Source organism: Phascolarctos cinereus, unplaced genomic scaffold (genome assembly GCF_003287225.1).
Source record: "Phascolarctos cinereus isolate Bilbo 61053 unplaced genomic scaffold, phaCin_HiC Scaffold_7;HRSCAF=346, whole genome shotgun sequence".
Taxonomy (NCBI): domain Eukaryota; kingdom Metazoa; phylum Chordata; class Mammalia; order Diprotodontia; family Phascolarctidae; genus Phascolarctos; species Phascolarctos cinereus.
In genome coordinates, this window is record NW_027556180.1 from 101,367,420 (window position 1) to 101,385,495 (window position 18,076).

The 18,076-nt window shown below is 32.1% G+C and overlaps 1 protein-coding gene across 1 annotated transcript in view; it reads right to left on the reverse strand.

Moving 5' to 3' along the window:
* DIAPH3 (diaphanous related formin 3) overlaps positions 1 to 18,076 on the reverse strand; it is a 447,621-nt gene that overhangs the window by 174,919 nt on the left and 254,626 nt on the right. Inside the window, exons 23-24 of the mRNA XM_021006402.2 lie at positions 12,383 to 12,507; positions 3,241 to 3,405 (exon numbers count right to left, since the gene is read on the reverse strand). Of these exons, the coding sequence (XP_020862061.1) occupies positions 3,241 to 3,405; positions 12,383 to 12,507 (290 nt within the window). The remainder of the gene's footprint in view (positions 1 to 3,240; positions 3,406 to 12,382; positions 12,508 to 18,076) is intronic.

Here is an 18,076-nt window from a genome sequence, read left to right on the forward strand (position 1 = left end):
GCTTGATCCTTTCCTGTACCTTCTCCCAAAGACTGCCCTCAAATCACTCCCTTTAAACTCCAATCTTTACTTTTTTAAATTTAATTTTATTTTAATTTAATAAAACAAGAATTTCCATAAATAAGAAAAAGATGACTGCACACATCTATTATGTACAACTTGTTATTTCTTTTAAATATAGATTAATTTTTTTCAAAAACCCAGGAACTATATAAACAAAATTGTTTTTAAAAAAACTTTTTATACAAATGAAATCAGATTTAAATCGGAGAAATATTAATTGTTCATGGGTAGGCAGGGCCAGTATAATAAAAGGAAGACACTATCTGCATCCAGAGAAAGAACTAATAGAACTATGTATAGAATGATTTTACTTATATATACATATTTGTGTCTAATGGTAGCCAGCTCTAGAGTGAGAGAAGAGAGAGGGAGTAAAAGGAAAGGGTAGGGACCCTCCAATTTTTAATCTATCCCTATCTATTGGTTCAAGCTGTCCTAATTACAAACATGCCCCTCTCCTGACAAGATCATTCTCTCAAGCTATCATTATAGATCCTTCCTCATTTTCAAAGCTAAACTCATAAAAAGGTATCTCCTTGCCCCCATTTCTCTCTACTCTCACTTCTCAATCCTTCTTCAAATCTATTTTGTAATCTCATTATTCAACTGAAACTGTTCTAAGGTAATCAATAATCTAGTAATTGCTAAATTCAAAGGACTTACTTTTCTCATTCCTTCTCCTTGATCTTACTGCAGTATTTGACACTGTAAATGACTACTCCTGAGTATCTCAACTCTCTCAATTTTTATAACACTTTTTTCATTCTGTTGTATTCATTCCATCAGACTGCTCCCTGACCCCCTAATTATGAGTATACCCTAAAGTGTTTGTTCTAAGGTCTTTTCTCTCACCACATTTTCTCTTGGGAACCTAATTAGCTCCTAAGGGGTCAACTATGATCTCTTGTTAACTCGCATACAGCTGTATACATATCTGTATACATACTTAGCTGTTCACACTTATATCACTAATGGTCTAGGTTCACATTTAGAACCGACATCAACTGATATTAATAAACTAAACATGTCCAAAACAGAACTCATATGTTCTACCAAATTCATTCCTCTTCATCACTCTGTCTGTCTAGGGTAACACAATTGGTTCAGTCACAAAGGTGCGAAATCCTGGTGCTGTTCTCAGCTCCTCATTTTTCCTCACACCACAAAGATGATCAGTTGCCAAACTTTATCAATTCTTTACCTAAAACGCCTCTGATATTCATTGTATTCACTATACCTATAGTGGCCACCCTAATTCAGTCCCTCATCACCTTTTTTCCTGGACTATTCCAATAGTTTCCATTGGTCTCCTGGCCTGAAGTCTCCAATTTGTCCATATTATTGTCAAAATGATTTTCCTTAAGCCCAGATCTAACTATGTCTCTGTACTACTCAATCAACTCCAGCAGCTCTTACTGCCTCTAATATCAAATGTAAACTCCTCTGCATATGTTTCAAAACCAATTAGAACCTTGCCCCAACTTATCTTTCCAACCTTACTACATATTACTCCCAGTCTTGCACTGTTCCATCCAGCCAAAAGGGAGAAGAACTACTTTCTGTTTATCACACACAACACTGCATCTCCAGCCTCAGTGCCTCACTAGACATTATCCAATGCAGCAATGTATACATTCCTCACTTTCGCTTCAAAGAATCCCTCTTCCTTCAAGATGCAATAGAAGGACCACTTTCTATGTGAAACTTTTCCATATTTCTTCAACTGTTAGTGCTCTTTCTCTTAAACGTTACATGAAATTATATTTTTATGTATTATTTTATATTTATTGGGTACATCTATATTATGCAGACATACATGTGTATATATGTGTGTATGTTTTTATACATATGTATGCATATATATCTGTATCGATATATATCTCAATATTACATATATTCTTGTTGGCTCTCCTTAAGATTCCAACTGCAAATGTAAATGCTAAATATACAAATCATTTAGTCATGATTCTAACATTCTATATTAAATTGCTAGTTTTCAGTACATTTTAAAGAGGGCACACATGAATACTAGATTTTCTGTAATCTTCTATAATTCTCCTAGTAAACAATTTAAATATAACATGAACACATCGAATAACATTTTACATAAAGTCAACAATTTCTCCACAATATGCTAAGTTTGCAATTCCCATCTAACGGCTCACTTTCTTCAAGTGATATATGTGGTAACAAAACTCTAGCTTCAATTTAGATATTCCCTTCAAATTTGCAGAGAAAGAAATCCTGTTGTCCTGGGGGCAACTTATCTTCGTTTTTCAGTAGTTTTATTCATTTACTAGTTTACATATAAGTTTTTATTTCAAGGGTCAGATAAGAGTCTCTTCAATTGCAGTCCACATGAACTCATACAAGTGTCAAGTAGTCTGAGTCAAAATATGTGCCTCAAGATAAAGCTTTCTCTATATAGATGCCACTAAAGTTGTAATATGCATTTATTTTACAACTAAAAACTTCTTCCTTATCCCAAATAATACCTTAAAAGAAAAAAGATAATTATTAAGAATAATAATAACTGGAACATTTTTACTTGCATCCCTAAGGAGGCAAAAATACTTTCTCACTTTAACATGTTGGTTTTGCATTTTACCAGCTAATGCTTTTCAAAAGATCTTTCTTAATCCTTAAATGAAAGTATTCAAAATCAAAGAGAGACCTCCCTCTTTAAAAAGCCAAAGGAAATCCTAGGCATTTAAAATCCATTTCAAGGTAAATCCCAGGTAGCTTATTGTAAAAAGTATTAAGAAAAAAGGGGGGGGAATAAAAATTCATAAGAGCTATACTTAGTTTGGTAAAATACACGTTAAAAATACAAACTGATCTTGAGTATAAATAAATTCATAGCTGAAATTTTGTTATAAAAGTGCTCTGTAATCAGTCAGGAAGAATCCTTTATGAACAGATAACAAAGAATTTCAGGATTCAACTTATTTTTAATCAAAACTTCTGATAATAGTTTTAACATGGCAAAGAAAGTACAGGGATATAACAGATATACAATGTCCACAGATTTAGAATCTGGAAATTAAAAAAGTAAGTCTTACTGCTAGACAGAGTACAAAAGTAGGAGTGAAGCAATTGAATAAATCAAGGAACATTAAGTGAGATGTTACAAGAAAGAAATCATTACTTTAAAAAACCAAAGTAGATTTACTTTACCATGAACATAGTTCTGAAGTTATTTAAATCAGTAAAAAATTCCTCCACAGACACCTTCTTCATGTCAATAGCATAGTAGCCCATTATGCTCTGGTACAATTTTTCCATGTTTTCATGCATTCTTGAAAGTTTTTGGAATTGCTCCTTTGCAGAGATCACAAAACTGTATGCTACAGTTAAGGTAGTAGGGATATAGAATGCTAATGGTTTAATAAACATGTCTCATTTACAATAACCTATTGCCCCTGCAACATTAATATATCATCTCTATTAATTAACCACCTTCAAAAGACAGTAAAATGATTATCAGTGTAATTTTAAAATCATTAACATAATTCTAGTTTGATAAAATCTAAACTAATTCAACATTTTTGAGATGAGAATTTTAAAATTCCAAATTCCTTTCCCTTCTGCCTGGGTATAAATATATGTAAGGCTCACACAAAAAAATGACCTGTACTTTTAACTTTGCAAATCTATTTTAGTTATATCTCATTTGATTGTAAAAACAACATTGAGAGAAAGAAAACTTTATCATCTCTAGTTTAAAGATGAAGAAAATGAGGATGAAGGAGCTTAAATTACTGGAATAACAAAAAATAACTTATTGGGACACCAAGGCTAGAAACCCACATGTTCTGACTGCCAATGGAACCGGGGGAGTGGGAAGGAATTAAAGGAAGAGGGGTAGGACTGGAAACAAAGTCTTATATGTTTTGTCATTGAAATGAAAACACATGGAATATTGTGTAGCTTATGAAGGCTGATCCTTTTCTATCTTCCTCTTCTCGAAAAGAAGAATCTCAAAGACAGTGATCCATTTCCCCAGTAACTTCTCTATAAACAAGCCAAGAAAACTAGTAAGATCCAAATTATTCTCAATGTTCTCAGGTAGAAGCAAGTCAAGTGGGTGAGTCATCAAATGCAATAATCACCAAAATGATTTGGTACTGGTTAAAAATTAGAGAGGATAAATGGAAAAATATTAGATATACAACATACAGAGGCAAAGAACCACACTGGCATAGTGTTTGATAAACCCAAAAATTTTAGCCATTGAGGTAAAGACTCATTATTCAACAAAAATTAATGGAAAAACACAAAAGTAATCTATTAGGTAGCTAGGGATAAACCATCATCTCATACCATATACGATAAGTTCCAAAGGGATACATTTCTTAGATATAAAGCAAGATATTATAAACAAGTTAGCACAATTTTAAGCATATTAAGGTAATTAAAGCTTAAAATTGCACTGAGACTTATAGGACACCATGTAGAGAGAATTTATATTCTCTCTTAAACATTATATTCAAATTTATAACAGTAAGAGGCATTCCCCAATATATAGTCAAAAGATATGAACAGGCAGTCCTCTAAGGAAGAAATCAAAATTATCATTATCCATATGAAACAATGTTCCAAATCAATTCATTCATAGAAGAAAGACAACCCTGCAAAAACATACTCATTAAACCGGAATAGTGACAAAAAAGGAGAACAACAAATGTTGAAGAAGCTGTAGGAAAACAAGGATATTAATGCACTGTTGATAGAACTATTAATTGGTTCAGCAATTCTGGAAATTAATTTGGAAACATGCACACAATTATTAAATTGCAGACCAACAATACTACATTGAGGTTTATACCTCAAAGAAATATGAAAAGAGATCAATTGTACCAAAATACTGTCAGACACTTTTTTTTAAATGGTGGTAAATAACTGGAAACTAAGAGGATTGTCCCTCAACTTGGAAATGATTAAACAAATTACCATGTATGAGTACAACAGAATCTATCATGTTATAAGAAATTACAAAAAGTATGATTGCAGAAAACCCTGGGAAAACTTGCATGAACTGATGTAGAGTGAAGTAAGCAGAAATGGAAAAGTTTATTCAATAACAACATTGTAAAGACAAAAACCTGGAAAGATTTAAAAACTGATGAAACCAACCATTAAACCTGAAGACCTATGAAGAAGCATATGCTATACACACCCTGGAGAGAGAAGTGATAGCCTTGAGGTGTAGGTAGAGATAGATAGACAGACAAAGAGACATTAGTTTTTTGACTTTGTTACTAGGGTTCTGATCTTTTTAAAAAAATAAAACCTTATTTGGGGAAAGTAGTTTTTTTAAATTAAAAAATTAATTTAATAAAATAACAGATTTGAGAACAGAAGAAATCGATCTCAAGAACTGTCTTACTTGAAAGATATTAACATTGCACGGATCTAATTATAAGGCCACTTTATGCTATCTAAAAAAACACAGTGGTTATTTATTGCTCACCTGCTGTAAAAAAACATATTTTACATGTGAAAGTTAAAAATTCATGGGTATAAAATATATGAGTAGGTTTAATCAAAGAGATACTAAGTTAAGTATAATAGAAATACTTCACAGCTCTGATCACAGGACTGAGGTATATTCTAACTACTCATGATTACAGTGGTAGCAAGGCTCATCTACATGGACAATTTAAGAGGCAAAGACTGAAAAAAAAGTCATGGAATGAAAGCTTCCTGGTGAGACAAGAAAAAAGTATAGACTTGGTGGAAAAGAATTATTACTTCATAAGGCAAAACTCTGTCCCCATTTGAAGATCTTCAGACCTGATTTAGTTTCAGTTAATCTATTCTGATATTTTTTAGCTAACAGATTTGAAGTTCTCTTTTGTTATAGTAAAAGAACAGTTCAGGATTAAACAAAAGGCCGTACAACTTAAGCATCTAGGAAATATGCTTGTGAAATTAAATTAATTAATAAGACTACTTTTGTATATCCTCAACCTCAGTAGCTTTGTGACTGCAAATAGCAATAACTGTAGGGGTGATATGAACCAATCACCCAACACTACTAGCTTTGTTAGTGGTAAGTTCTATATACAAACTAACTATATCTAGTATAAGACCATTTTCTTTAAATCTTGAGGTTGGGTTATTTCTTGATGTTTATAACAGGCAAATGTCCTTTCACACGTCTGACAACAGCGAAAGTAGGCTAAGATTTAGAATTTAGAAAACTAATTTAATGTGAATATGACAGTCATACAGTATTGGGAACCACTGCGAACAAATATCAGAAAATTTTGAGACAAGGTTATTTGCTAATGCATTTTGATATGAGATTCTAATGCCAAATATTTTAAAAGGTAACAATTTTTCAGTTTGTTGATCTTTTTTTTCTATTGTTTTTGTTTCTCATTTTAAAGGCATTTGCAAAATGGAACATTTGTACTAAACTTATTGATTTTTTAAAAATTTTTGCCTAACCAATTAAAAATTAGATAGAATGGCATATTGTGATATACTTCTTTTAAAGTGCTATAACAACAAATATCTGATTACCTACATATATTAAAGACAACTGAAATTAAGCAGGAGTTTAGAGTGTGTAACAAAAAATTAATTATCCCCAAATGGAACTACTGAAGATCTTGTGAGAATAGTTTTTTACATTCTCATTCCATCATGAAAAAACACAAATTAAACAAAAAAAAGTCCAGTCAATTGGGATATAGCAAATTGGGATAAATCAAAATAATAGCATATCAAGAAACTATCTATATAATCAAACTTCATTTAAAAACATGACATTGACACAAAACTGTCTAAAATAAAGAGGAGTTATTAAAAAATTCTGAACCTAGACAGCGTTCAAAAAATAATTAGAAATTGTGGCCTCAAAACGCAGTTGTCTACATTTAGGCAGTCAGCAATCTCAATTTAACCTATTGGCCTTATGATTAATGGAGCTAAAAGACATGGTTTCATTCATAAATTTGCAGCTGAAACTAAACTTTCCTTTTCCTCTAGTTGATGATACGTGCAGTCTATTAGAACAAGAAATGGGCTAACAATGCCTGAGTTCTAGTTGACATTATTTTGAAACTAGACTGGCATCTAGTTTCATAAATGACATTGTTGTGATGGTGCAAATCTTTTGATCTGTTACTAGATTTTTCAATCTGTATATCAAAATATATATCAAAATATCAACTGTTTGGCTCCTTTCAACTTAATAAAGCTCTTTTTCTCTGATTTATAAGAATCCATCAGAATAAAATACTTGAAACTAATTTTAGATAAGCATTGTTTATTGTAATATTTTATTTCTATTAAATAAGAAATCAAGTCATTATTGATATTCTTTTCTTTTTAAAAGTAAACTGATTGTAAGACAGATATACTACCTTTTTGTTTCAGAAAATAACAACATACATGAAATTTGTGTAAAAATAAAAATTTTATAAATTAAGCCAAGTTTTAAATATATTAGGAGAATTTTTAAAGGAACTTATAGGTTTTTTAAATTATAAAATGAATAATGCTTACTCAGTTTAGAGAGCAGTTCACCTCTTTAGTCCCAAATTGTCAATCTCACATCTCCAAATGCTTTCATATTTCAACCTGAATGTTGCTTCATCATTTAAAGTTCATCATGGCTAAAATGAAACTCATAATCTCCTACTTGGAGCCTTACAAAATTTTATAAACCCTCTCTTTTCTCATGAAGGGGGAGATCACAATGATCACTCCTTCTACTCATTCTCTGTAGTACTACTTTGGATTATCTAGCAACATTCTCTGAATTATTGTCTTATATGAATTAATTTCTCATGTAATTAAGATTCTGTTGCTGTTCTGTAAAGTTGTTGAGAGTAGGGGTTACTTACACCCCCTCACCACGTAAGAAAGTGTATCTTTTTTCATATTTGTATCTCTGGTACATAGAATGCTATTTTTTAGAATGTTTAATAAGTGTTTATTCAGTTAGGCTTTTCTCCCCCAACATTTCAGACTATTTGTCAAACACTTAAACCTTTTTGGTGGAACTTAATCATCAACAAACATATACATTTTATCATATAGAGAACAAGAATGAGAACTGTATAAGTAACTGAATCCTTATGTACAACTTGTTTTTCAAGTATATATGCATGTATACACACACACATACATCTATATGCATATATACACACACACAGATATATGAATGAAATAAAGTAGCAACAAAAGTACTCCGTGTATCTTTCTATACCTTTTTTGTTTTCAGCTGTACACTTAAAACTTTGTATTGATGCTATTTTTTAGGAGGCATTTATCATCACCATCAAATGACCTCCCCCCCACCTGTTACCTCTCCAACATCTCTCCCTATAAAAAAAAAAGAGTTGCAGGAAACAACAACAAAATCCACCAGCCATGGATAGAAATGTATATCTCATACTGAATCTCTAGAAAAAAATGAACTGGTACTTTTATGTAAATTCTTCTACCTTAGAACAAAAGTATATGATCTGTATGAGGATGAAGAACGGGCCTACAATTTTACTGGTAAAAGGAACTCCCAAATGTGTACCTTCCCTCTACCAGTAGAGATCTGTACATTCTCTGTAAGTTGGAGCATTAAGAGAGTTGCTCAGAATTTGCCCAGGGTCACACAGTACATTTCAAACAAACCTTACACGCTGGTTTTGAGGCTGGACCACTTTCCACTATATCACGCTGCATCTCATAACATTTATCTGCTAAAAAATAGCTATACACAAGATATTCGTTTCAGAATACGATCCATTTATTTTCTTTTCTGAAGAAAGTTTTATTTATTATTATTATTGTTGTTGTTATTGTTAGAACCTTCACTTCCATAAGGAGGAACATGAGGCATAAAGAAAATAAGTATTTCAACCATAGCTATTAAGCTGGATTCACAGCCAAGTCAAAGCCAGAAGGGCTTGAGTTCAGGTACCACCTGTGATACCAACTGGCTATATGACATATTAACCTTTCAGTATTTCAGTCAACTCTGTAATGCTATATGTTGCAAAGGTGTACACCTGCCTTGGTAGAGAGAAATGTGTATGTCAATGAAATCATAGCCCCAGTTCTTCCTTCTACGTCAATTAAACTGTAAATAGGCCTTTGGTTCTAGTCAAGGAATGGGAATGGTCAAAGATGACTCCTATTTATTTATTAATTTTTTTTTAGATGGAAAATGTAGTGTTACTATTAAGGAAAAGAAAAATTTCAACTGTACTGCAGAACTCTTCAGGGCTTTGGCTAAGAAAATAAAAGGAAATTTCAAATCAGAGGCAAAAAAATACAGCTTAGATGTCAAAATATGGACACTGAAGAAATGACATAGAATTTTAAGACTAGCAAATATAGGTGCATTTCTCCCTTCTCCTATATGTCCTAATACAAAATAATTCTGTGAAACTACTGCAATCCATACAAAGAAGATGGACACAATAGCCAAATATTTCTTACATACTAGAGTTTTACCTGCAAACATTTAATGGTAAATTGTTCTGATCACATCTCTCAATACGATCAACATGACACAGTTATACAAATATCATTGTAGAATCCAATATATGATGAAAGCAACTCTCTAAGCTGATATAATGCAATAATTCCAGACTAGAGTCTAGATGTTGGTTTTTTTGGGGGGTGGGGTGGAGAGAAGTTAAATGAATAGTTTCTTTGGTGGGAAAAAAGTGCTACAAAGCAAACATGACGCTAGAAAGGTACATTTCACAATTCTACAGTTTAAAAAAAATCACTAAAGAAATTTCATACTATAAATTCCAAAGAGGAAAATATCTTCATGTCAAAATTTCAAACTATTTTTCCAAAAAAATATTAACAAGTTATAGCTAATGGAATACTTACTAGTTTTCTAGAAGAAAATCAATTAAACTACATGTAAATTTAAGAAATTGTTGTAATTTTACTACACTAATTATGTAAACTACTGCCTTCATAATTCTGACTATCAACACATTCTTTCTCAAATCATACATCTGATATATACTATACTTAACAATATACTTAAACTTAAACAGTAACAGAAAGTATGAGAGTTAATTAACTGAACTTCGGCTAAATACATGTTTATTTAAAGTATTTTTTATGGTCCCCTAATTCTTTCATTTACAAGATCTAAGAAAATCATACAATTTGCCACTCTGGTATGATCTACACAAATGTATTTAATATTCTAAGTCTCACTTTTTTGACATTCCAAAAGTAAACAAGGCTTTTCAGTAAATATAGATTTAATTGCTTTTAGACTAGTTTGCCCGAACTAAGATGAATAGCAAACTAGAGCAATCTGAAGTCTGCAAAGAATATTTATGATTACAAGCTTTGTCAATATGAAAGTGCACCAACTGCTCACATATCTGACTTCCAAAAGATACAAGAATGCTAATCAGTTCATTAGAAGCTTCGAGGTTGGGATATTTAGCGACAGGATGTAGTCACTTGCTTGTCCATGAAGTATAATTGTACTCAGAATGAAAAACTGTTTCCAGCAAAGCACTACCCTTCCTGTTCTGATTGCATGCTGGTTGCTTTTTATGAGCTGCATGCCTTTCAAGACACTAACATCATTCAAAGCTTCCCACGTCATATTAATACAAGTATGGATAGGTCCAGACTTCATTGTGACAAGTAGGATTCACCAACTTTTACATCAAACTTCTGCTGTTTAGAAATTTATTACAGCTCCTGTTTTCCTGAAATTGGGGCTTTTTAATTAATGTACTCACAAAGCATTACCAAAAGCCACATGCAAGTCTACCATTTCTAAATTGCTGCCTGCCCACAGGGAGAAATAACAGGTGAATGTAACTACTTCAGATGGCTGTAGTTAATGATTAAAATAATAGCTAAATGTTTTAGATGAATATTTAAACATGATAATACAATTTAAATGAAAATCATTAATGACATTATGCTGGCATGTCTGTTACAAATATAACCTTACCCTAATGCCAAATAAAGTGTAAGCAGCATACAGAATGCATAACTTATAAAACATCAGTATGCAACACAAAAATATCTTTTGTAAATGTAATTTTGTAAATTTTGTAAATGTATAACTTTGATATCTTCAGTCAAAAAACCAACTATTGTGACAATATGCTTACAGTTTTATCATAGTAAGGGAACCCTATCTCATATGAACCTAGAGCACAGAAGATGCTGTTGAAAAAAAACATATTCATTAGATTTCAGTATTTTAGGAATACATTTCTATAATACTGTGGGAAAGGGCCAGTGAAGAAGACGAAACCAAACTCATTTCACAATTAAAATGACAAACCACATTGTGATTTTATAATTTGTTGGAAGCTGTTATGGGTGGAGGGTCAAAGAGAGAAATTACGTATTTCTTTTTAACTGCCTCAGTTTAAAAAAAGGTATAAAGATGTGTTTATAAAAGCTCAATTTCTAAAGAAGGCTTTCATAAAGAATTCAGAAGTCTATGTGGAATTTTGATATTATAGAGAAATAATACCCTACTATAGCATAAAAGGTAATATATCAGTCCATTTTCACAGCACTCCTTACAAAGTAACTCAATATTAGTTTTAGAATTAGTTTAATTCTCACCATATTAATATACAAAGTTAATGATAACCAAGAAAAATTTAACTGAAAGGAACTCTCTGATTTATAGCAAGAATGTAAGCATATAAGATGAAGGTGGTTTTTTTTTATTTTGTTCAAGTGGTTTTTTAAAAGTCTCACTTAGGCGACTGAAAATGCTTGTCAAAGTAGGAATTTTGATGGAAACCACTGACAGAACTGAAAATTGAAAAGCATTTATGAAAAAATATAATCTGAATTTTCCCATGAATAAGAAGAGATTTACAGTATCTTGATCCTAACTCCTATCATCAAGAGGACATATAAGGCCCCATGGCTTTTTTTTTCATTCCTAAAACATTCCAACAGTACAGTAAATCATAACAAGTTTTTATATTCATATTTAATAAACATGATTTGGATGTTATTTTAATTCATAATAGTATTAGAGGCCAAGACAGAAAGAAAGGACATATTAAAGTAGAAAAACTGAGAAAGAGTATTTCCCAAGCCAGTATAGGAAAGTAAAGACATCATGAGACATAAATCTGTATATTGCCCTTAAAAACTAAACTTGCACTCTAATGGCTTTGAATATCTGATCAATTACTTTATGGTAATGAAAAGGTGAAAACTTACAAAATACAAATGCTGAAATTTGCATACAGGTCATATAAATAAATTTGAAACTCTAAATAAATCTTCATACTAGCTGACTGATGTCTTTTAAGTTATATAACTGTCAAAAGGATATGGACATCTTTGTTAGAAACTTGTCATGCTTGTCCTCAGGGGAAGGAAAGGAATCCAAATCCTTCTCAAGCTGCTGAAGTTGCCTTCCCATCTGCTTCAAGTTCTTCTCCAGGTTTTCTGCAGAGACTAAAATATGGTATATTAAAGATCTCAGCATCATGGAAATCACATTAGCTAAAAAGTACAATGTTCTAGAAGATATAGTATGTGTAACAACAGTCATAGTAAAATAAGAATAAGTACATGTATCTATACATATGGTAAGATAGGAAAAATGATAAAGGTTATTGAAGATTAATCATTTAATTATAAGATCCATAAGAGTATATATAGTTCCATGTAACAATGTAATGATCCCTTTTAAAATGTTAGAAGGAATTTAGGAAATATTAACATGAAAAATGCCATACTTCAAATGCTGCTGTGTTTAAAGGGGGAAAAACGTTATTTTCCAAGCTAATCAAAGTAGAAAAGAAAATGCTATCATCAATAGAGATGATGCCCTCTTATTTCTTTCAAGTTTTTAATCTCTCATCTACTGATTCTTTCTTTAATATTTACAAAAGTAACAAAGTTTTCCCCATCGTTAAAAAATCCTTATTAGAGTTTAATATCCTCAAACTACTGTTCTATTTGTTGCCTCCTTTTCTTAGCCACATCCTAGAAAGTTACCTTTCTTCATTGCCTCAATTTCTTCTTCATTTTCTCACTTTTCAATCACTTTTGGAACCAGGCTTCTTACATTATTAGTCAATGGAAGCTACTTGCTCTACTTAGTCACCAAACATATTAAGCACTTACTACGTGATAGGCACAGTGCTAAGTGCTGGGAATACAAAGAGTGATAAAAATATAGTCTTTGTCTTTATTCTAATGGGGGAGCAAAGAAGCAAATAACTACATTCATACAAGAAATATAATAGCAGTAGGGGAGAAGCACACAGAGAATGGGAAGGGCTTCCTGCAAAGATAGGATTTGAGCTGAGTCTTGAAGGTAGTCAAGGAAGCTAACAAGTAGATATGAGAGAGACACTATAAGCATGGGGAACACACAGTAAAAGGCACCAAGTTTTTGTTTTGCAAGGAATGGCTAGAAATGAGGTGTTACTAGATAGTACAGTATATGGAAATGAGTAAAGTGTAGGAATACTGAAAAGACAGGAAGTGGCAAAGTTGTGAAGGTCTTTAAAAACCAAAAAGAGAATTTTATATTTGATTTTGGAGGCAGTAAGGGAGCTACCGGAGTTTACTGAATAGAGTCAGTACTGCATTTTAAGAAAACCATTTTGGCAGTTATATGGAGGATGGATTATTGTGGGAAGAGATTTAAGGTAGGGGACTAGCCAGGAGGCTATCGCAATTGCCTAGGCATAAGCTGATGAGGGCCTGCACAAGATGACAGTTGTGTCAGTAGAAATGAAGGGATATATATATGAAAGATGGTTAACATACGGAAGATAGAATTTGGCTATAAAGTGGACATATGGAGTAAGTGTGAGAGATATTATCAAGGATAACAACAAAATTATGAGTGAGCCTGGGTGACAGGGAAGACAATGGTACCCTACACATTAAAAGGGAAGTTTGGAAGATTGGAAGAAAGATAATGAGTCCTGTTTCAGACATGTTCAGTTTGAGATGCTTATAGGATGCCTAGCTCAGGTTTTTCAAAAGGTGGGTAGGAAATGTTAAGATTGGATCACAGGAAAATGAACAACGGAGACTGATAAGGAGTGATCGAACTAGCAGTAGGAAAAATCAAGAGAGAATAGTGTCATGAAAGCTTCAAGATGGGACAATATTTAGGATAAGAGGATGATGGGCTATATTAAAGGCTAAAAAAGGGTCAAGAAAGATGAGGACTGAGAAAAAAAAATATTAGATTTGTGAATTAAAAGATCATTGGTGACTTTGGAGAGAACAGCTTCAGTCAAAGTATGAGATCAGAAGCCAAAATGCAGAAGGGTTAGAATAAAATGAGAGGAAAGGAAGTAGAGGCATCAACTGTAGTTTTCTCAAGGAGTTAAGCTGAGTAGGGCATAAGAAATACAATACAGCATGGTAGCAAGCAGGGACGGCAGTATAAAGTGGGTTTTCCCCCCATAGTTAACAATGATCACCTAATTGGCAAATGTGATGACCTTTTCTCAAATCTTATTATTCTTGACCACTTTTTAGCATTTGACTGTGTTTTTACTCTATACATTCTACTCTTTTATGGGTTTTTTTTTCTTGTATGACTTTTAATTTGCTTTTCCTACGTGTCTGCTCCATCACAGCTGCTCTTGCTGGAGCATCAGCCACAACATTGCTGTCTGACTATGGGTATACTGCAAGGCTTCAGCCTGCTTGGTGAACTCATTGTTTCCACAGATTTAATTATCAGCTCTGTGCACGTGACCTCCAACTGTATCTACCAAACTGAAAGGCCTACATTATCAACTGCTTAATGCACATTTCAAATAGCTGCCACGGAGACATCTCAAATGCAAAAATGTTCAAAACAGCATCATCTTTTTTTCCTCCAATCCCAGTCCTCCTTTCAGATTTCATTAACTTCCATGAAGGATATCATCATACTTACAATAACCCATATTCCCACTCTAATTATTATTTTCAAACTTCTCAGTCTCCCTCATCCCATAATTCCAAACAGTTGCCAAATAATGCTACTGGTGCTCTCTTATTATCTCCTTCCTTAGATTGGATATGAATTTCTTGTTAGTCATTTTTGTTCTGTCATTTCCACCAAAAGGTCATTACCTTTTGCAGAGAGAAAAAGGAATTGAACTGTTCTGCTGTTATTGTTGTCAGATATCATCATACCAGCCATACCTAGCAAAGGTCCCAGTCCTTCTGTGACCCATTTTTCCCCAAAATAAATAAATATGAACAAAAAGCTCATTTTTTTCATGTCCTTAGAGTTCCATGAAAGATTATTCTAACTTTTGGAATTCTTGACACTTTTATAAGAGACTGCCATCTTCTTATATTTATTCATTTCTTGTTACCTAGACTTGCTTATATTTTTTACAAAAAAAAAAATTAAATATCTAAATTTGAAAAGGAGCTCCTTGTGCATTTACAATGGCCTCTCCTAAAAAAATTCTTTTTTTTCCTACCTTATTCAAATTATTTCCCTTTATGTCTTTATTGTTCATGGGCTGACTTCCCTTGATGAATTTTACTTTATAGGATACTAATCACTGCTTCTCAGAATCCCATGATAGTTAGCATGCACATCAGACTATATCCATATATTCTGCTCCTTTGAATTTATGCAGATTCTCTATGATATAAGCATTTCATGTGCACTTAAAAAGAATATGTATTCATTCCCTTTTTCTCTTATTTGGTTTTCATTTGATATTTGATTGTTCAAATATGTTAAATAATCAGCTGAAATCTATGATTTCCTTATTATTAATATCTTCTTCTACTTGTTACAATCTGATAACAGAATGTTGAGGTTTCCCAGTGCAATTATATTTTGTTTGTTTCACTTTGCAATATTAGTCACCTTTTTTAATGAATATCTACCAATTTTATTCTGAATATCAGTTGGGAATTTTTACATATTTGTGTTTTTTTTCCCCTTTCACCATTATGTAATGACTTCATTTATAATTTTTTTCTAATTTATATTACACTTTTTTAGGGGGCATTACTGTTTAGACTTTAAGATCTGTTAGTGCTTCTTCCCCCAACCATTCTTGCTACCTTTTTTTCTAAGAGCATTTTTAATCCATTTTAAAGTGGTGTATTTGGACTATGGATTGATTAATCTTTGATCTCTCTTGAATTACTGGGAAAACCAGGCATTTGGAAAACAGTGTCACAAGAAGCAACACACTTTTAATTGCTGTGTCATAATAAAGATTTTAAACATTAGGCATTTTGGAAATTTAACGTTAAAGAAAGTAATACAATGTTCTTTATATTTAAGGTAACTGTAAGCATAAACTATGTATCTCTTCTATCTACACCTTTAGGGTTCAGTTGGTTCAGTGTTTAAGGGGGGAAAAAAGGGCCATTGAAACTTACAAATACTTGAATTAAACTGTATATGATTAAACACTAACCTTTTGGTAAATATCCACTTAGAAATGTTGTTCATTATTCCAAAAACAGTTTATAAAGAAATTCTACATTCATTCTTAAAGTAACAAGAGCCTCATAAATTGATTTCCATAAAGACTGCTTAAATATGAAGGAAATAGTACAGATATCATAATTCTAAAACTAAAGGAAGATAATATTTTTCTTAGTATTATACATATTTTAAAAATCCACAGTACAGTAAAGGACTAATAGAACTATACTTTGGTAAGTTATACAATTTTATGTAATTTATATAATCATACAACCTTTGAAGAAAAATGTGTAGGAACATTCTTATTTGATTCCATATAATCTTACATGAAAATTAGAAGTTGTTTAAGAATCTGACCTACTGTGGTACTTGATATTATTGGGTATGACTAAAATACAGTACTTTAAAGAACACAGAGGACAGTAAGTTAACAAGCATTTATCCAGTACTTGCAATGTATCAGGTACAATGTTAATTTCAAGAAATAAACAAAGGCAAAAACTATGCTTGTCTTCAAAAAGCTCACATTCTAATGGGGAAAACAACATGTAAATAACTAGGTAGATAGAAAATATATAGAGTACATGAATATATAGAGTACAAAATATATAGAGTACATGGTAGAAGGGAACGCTAAAGTAGCTAGAGGCACTGGGCACCTCTTGAAGAAGGTGAGATCTGAGCTGAATTTTGAAGGAAGCCAGGGAAACTACATGGTTTAAGTGATGAGGGAAAACATTCTACGTATGGATGACAGACAGAATGGAGTGTTGTATGGGATGAACTACAAGAAGCCCAGTATAGCTAGACTGTAAAGTTCCAGTAAAGGAGTAAAGTATTAGAAATGGATGAAGGTGCACGGGTATAAAACATCTGAAATACCAACTGGAAAAATTAATGTTTGATCATGAATGAAAGAGAGAGCCACTGAATACTATTTTTTTTGTGAATTTTATTATTTTAAATTTAAATACAAAATGAGAAAAGAAAAAAAAACCCACTGCCATGTACACAGCAGAACATGAGAGTATTCAATATAAAACAACAAATTTTCATTTCAAGAAAACCTATATACTAAATACTATATATTATTTTCAAAGCTGCACAGCTTCTTTGCTTCCTTGTAGGTTTTCTTTTATTCTCTCTTTGCGTATCTTTTACTTTATCTTTTTTTTACTTTATATTTTTTCCTCTCCCTTCCCCACTCCTACCTTAAAGAAGGCTACAATTAAGCATTAATATACACATAGATATCTATAAATATATACATATACACTCATACACATATATGTAAGACTGTACTATTCTTATTTCCACTTATTATGTTTCTTTGAAGGTAGATAGCATCTTCCTTCATAAGTCCAAGTCTTCCCATGTTTTTCTAAATCAACCAGCTCATCATTTCCTACATCATGGCAATATTCCAACCCAAACACATCCTACCTGACAAACTGTCCACAAAAGTTTTGTTTTGTTTTGTTTTTATAATTTCCTATGTTCCTTCTATTCTTAGCTGCATAGGTTTTTATTTATACAAGAAAACTTTAATATAAAAAAATAAAATCATACATTTTATACTTCAACAATGCTCTCACTTATAAT